Source organism: Vicia villosa, unplaced genomic scaffold, assembly GCF_029867415.1.
Source record: "Vicia villosa cultivar HV-30 ecotype Madison, WI unplaced genomic scaffold, Vvil1.0 ctg.000477F_1_1_1, whole genome shotgun sequence".
Taxonomy (NCBI): Eukaryota; Viridiplantae; Streptophyta; class Magnoliopsida; order Fabales; family Fabaceae; genus Vicia; species Vicia villosa.
Genome location: NW_026705229.1, coordinates 345,858 through 348,362, shown reverse-complemented (window position 1 = coordinate 348,362; position 2,505 = coordinate 345,858). Strand labels below are relative to the sequence as shown.

General features: G+C 29.6%; 1 protein-coding gene across 1 annotated transcript; it reads left to right on the top strand.

Moving 5' to 3' along the window:
* The first annotated feature begins 1,424 nt into the window (after positions 1-1,424).
* On the top strand, positions 1,425-2,505 carry LOC131628758 (probable glutathione S-transferase). Its single transcript, XM_058899579.1, has 2 exons — positions 1,425-1,816; positions 1,906-2,505. The coding sequence occupies exons 1-2, from the start codon at positions 1,502-1,504 to the stop codon at positions 2,248-2,250; spliced, it is 660 nt and encodes a 219-aa protein (XP_058755562.1). The 5' UTR covers positions 1,425-1,501; the 3' UTR covers positions 2,251-2,505.

Genomic DNA, 2,505 nt, shown 5'->3' with positions numbered 1-2,505 from the left:
TATGATTTTGTTATTAACCAACTTTAACATTGCATTATTCAAAAAAATATATGATATTAACCATCTATTTTATTTATAACGCATTAACCAACTTCACTACTTCGTTAACTAATAAAATATATAATATTAATTAAATTCTCCCTTAAATTGTGAAATACAATAATTAATATTTACACCCCATTAACCAACTTTATTTCCTGCTTCATTTTTTTTAAAAGTTATTAGTCAAATTATGAATTGCATTAATCAACCTTATTTATTTTTTTATGTCAAACACTCATTAATCAAATTATTATAAATTATATTAACCAACATATTACATCCAGTTAACCAATTTTATTTCTCCGTTCATATTATTTATTTTTTGTCAAAACACCTATTAATCCAACTATATAGTATTAACAAAAAATTTATATATCATTAACCAAAATTGTTTTACCACAGAGAATATAAAAATATTAAAAAGTCAAAATTATAAAGATCAATGTCGATATATGTGAATAGTAATTTTAATTTTGTAAAAAAAGAAGTAATTTTTCGCTTATCTTGGAACGTACAGGTAACTAGGGGTGGACAATCGATCGATTTAGGTTGGTATCGGCCCTAAAACTTAAATCCGACGTAAACTGCAGTTTTTTTTAATGACCCAATTTCGACTGAATAAATTTCGGTTTTCATCAAATTCGGTTAAGCGGATAAGTTGGATGTATTTTATCGGTTTAATATTTATTGGAATAAATTCATTAAAATGACTATTTTTTTATAAAATTTCACATATTCATTTTTTAATTGTAAGAACATAAACAAAATTTTAGAATATTTAAAGAATAACTATTTTTATTATTGATTATTATTATGTGATAACATTTTTAATATTATTGGCATTATTTTAGTTATTATCACACTCTAAACTACAAACTAAATAACATTCAAAATTTTATAGTGCATGTTCTTATATTATTGTGATAACAACGTTATCGTTAAATTATAAAAATGATAATAATCTAACAATATTGTGAATTTTATTTTTATAATATGTGGCCTTAATAAAAATAAATAAAATAAATATTAATTGAGTTCAGTCGAATTTAGTTTTTGATAGATCCAAAATAATCATCCGAGCTCGGCCGAAATAATTCTATAATATCCAAATTAAACAATTGAATCAACCTAACATCCAATCTGATCCGATTGCAAAAAATAATCAATGGATCGATCTGTTTAAATCAAACGGATAATATTTGTCCACCCCTACTGATAAAAGTCTAGATTTCTCCTACAATGTTGTCGGTATCCCAGTTGCAAAATCACGTTTTTTCTACATTTAAGTGATTATTCTATTCAATATTCTACACTCCACAAACTTCACATCTACACTCTTTTTCATTCCAAATCTCACTCTATAAATACTCTTCTAACCCTTGTTTTCTTTTATCACAGCCACTCATTACATCTTCCACACTAACATTTTATTCTTCTTTCTTATTCTCTAACGACATCCATGGCCGATGAAGTCACTCTTCTCGATTACTGGCCAAGCCCATTCGGGATGAGGCTCAGAATAGCCCTTGCTGAAAAGGGTATCAAGTATGAGTACAAAGATGAAGACTTGAGGAACAAAAGCCCTTTGTTGTTACAGATGAACCCTATTCACAAGAAAATCCCTGTCCTCATTCATAATGGTAAACCTATCTGTGAATCTCTCATTGCTGTTCAGTATATTGATGAGGTTTGGAATGATAAATCTCCTCTGTTGCCTTCTGATCCTTACCAGAGATCACAAGCTAGATTCTGGGCTGATTTTGTTGACAAAAAGGTAAATATATGTTTACCCTTTTGCATGTTTTTCTTGTTCTATCATTTGATTATCTAATTGAGTATGTTTCAATTCTCAATGTGAAATAGATCTATGAGATTGGAAGGAACCTATGGACCAAAAAAGGAGAAGAACAAGAAGCTGCAAAGAAGGAATTCATAGAAGCACTTAAAGTGTTGGAGCAAGAGTTGGGGGACAAGAGTTATTTTGGAGGAGAGAAACTTGGTTATGTGGATGTAGCACTTATTCCATTCTACACTTGGTTTAAAGGTTATGAGACTTTTGGTAATATCAATATAGAGAAGGAGTGTCCCAAGTTCATTGGTTGGGCTAAGAGATGTGTCAAGATTGAGAGTGTTTCTAAGTCTATTCCTGATCAGGAAAAGGTGTATCAGTTCATTGTGGAGATCAGGAAGAAGATAGGCATTGAGTAGGTTGGATATTAACAGTGAGTTTGTGCTACCTTCTAGTAGGGAATCAGAACATGCACTAAATGGTTTCAGTTGTTTTAAGCTTTCTGATAGAATAGTTATGTAATAAAAAGGCACTTTGATGTGCCAAGCTTTATGGTTTTTTAGTAGGAAAGGTTTGGAAAAACTTGTGAGTTGTGATTGATGTTTGATCTGTTTGTTCTGTTTATGCATTGTTATATGCATGGTGTAATGTGAAAGTATTTATGATTTTAGTAA

Coding starts and splice junctions, on each gene's coding strand:
- LOC131628758 (XM_058899579.1), top strand. CDS start 1,502: ATGGCCGATGAAGTCACTCTTCTCGATTACTGGCCAAGCCCATTCGGG. Junction 1,817..1,905: donor CTGATTTTGTTGACAAAAAG/GTAAATATATGT, acceptor AATGTGAAATAG/ATCTATGAGATTGGAAGGAA.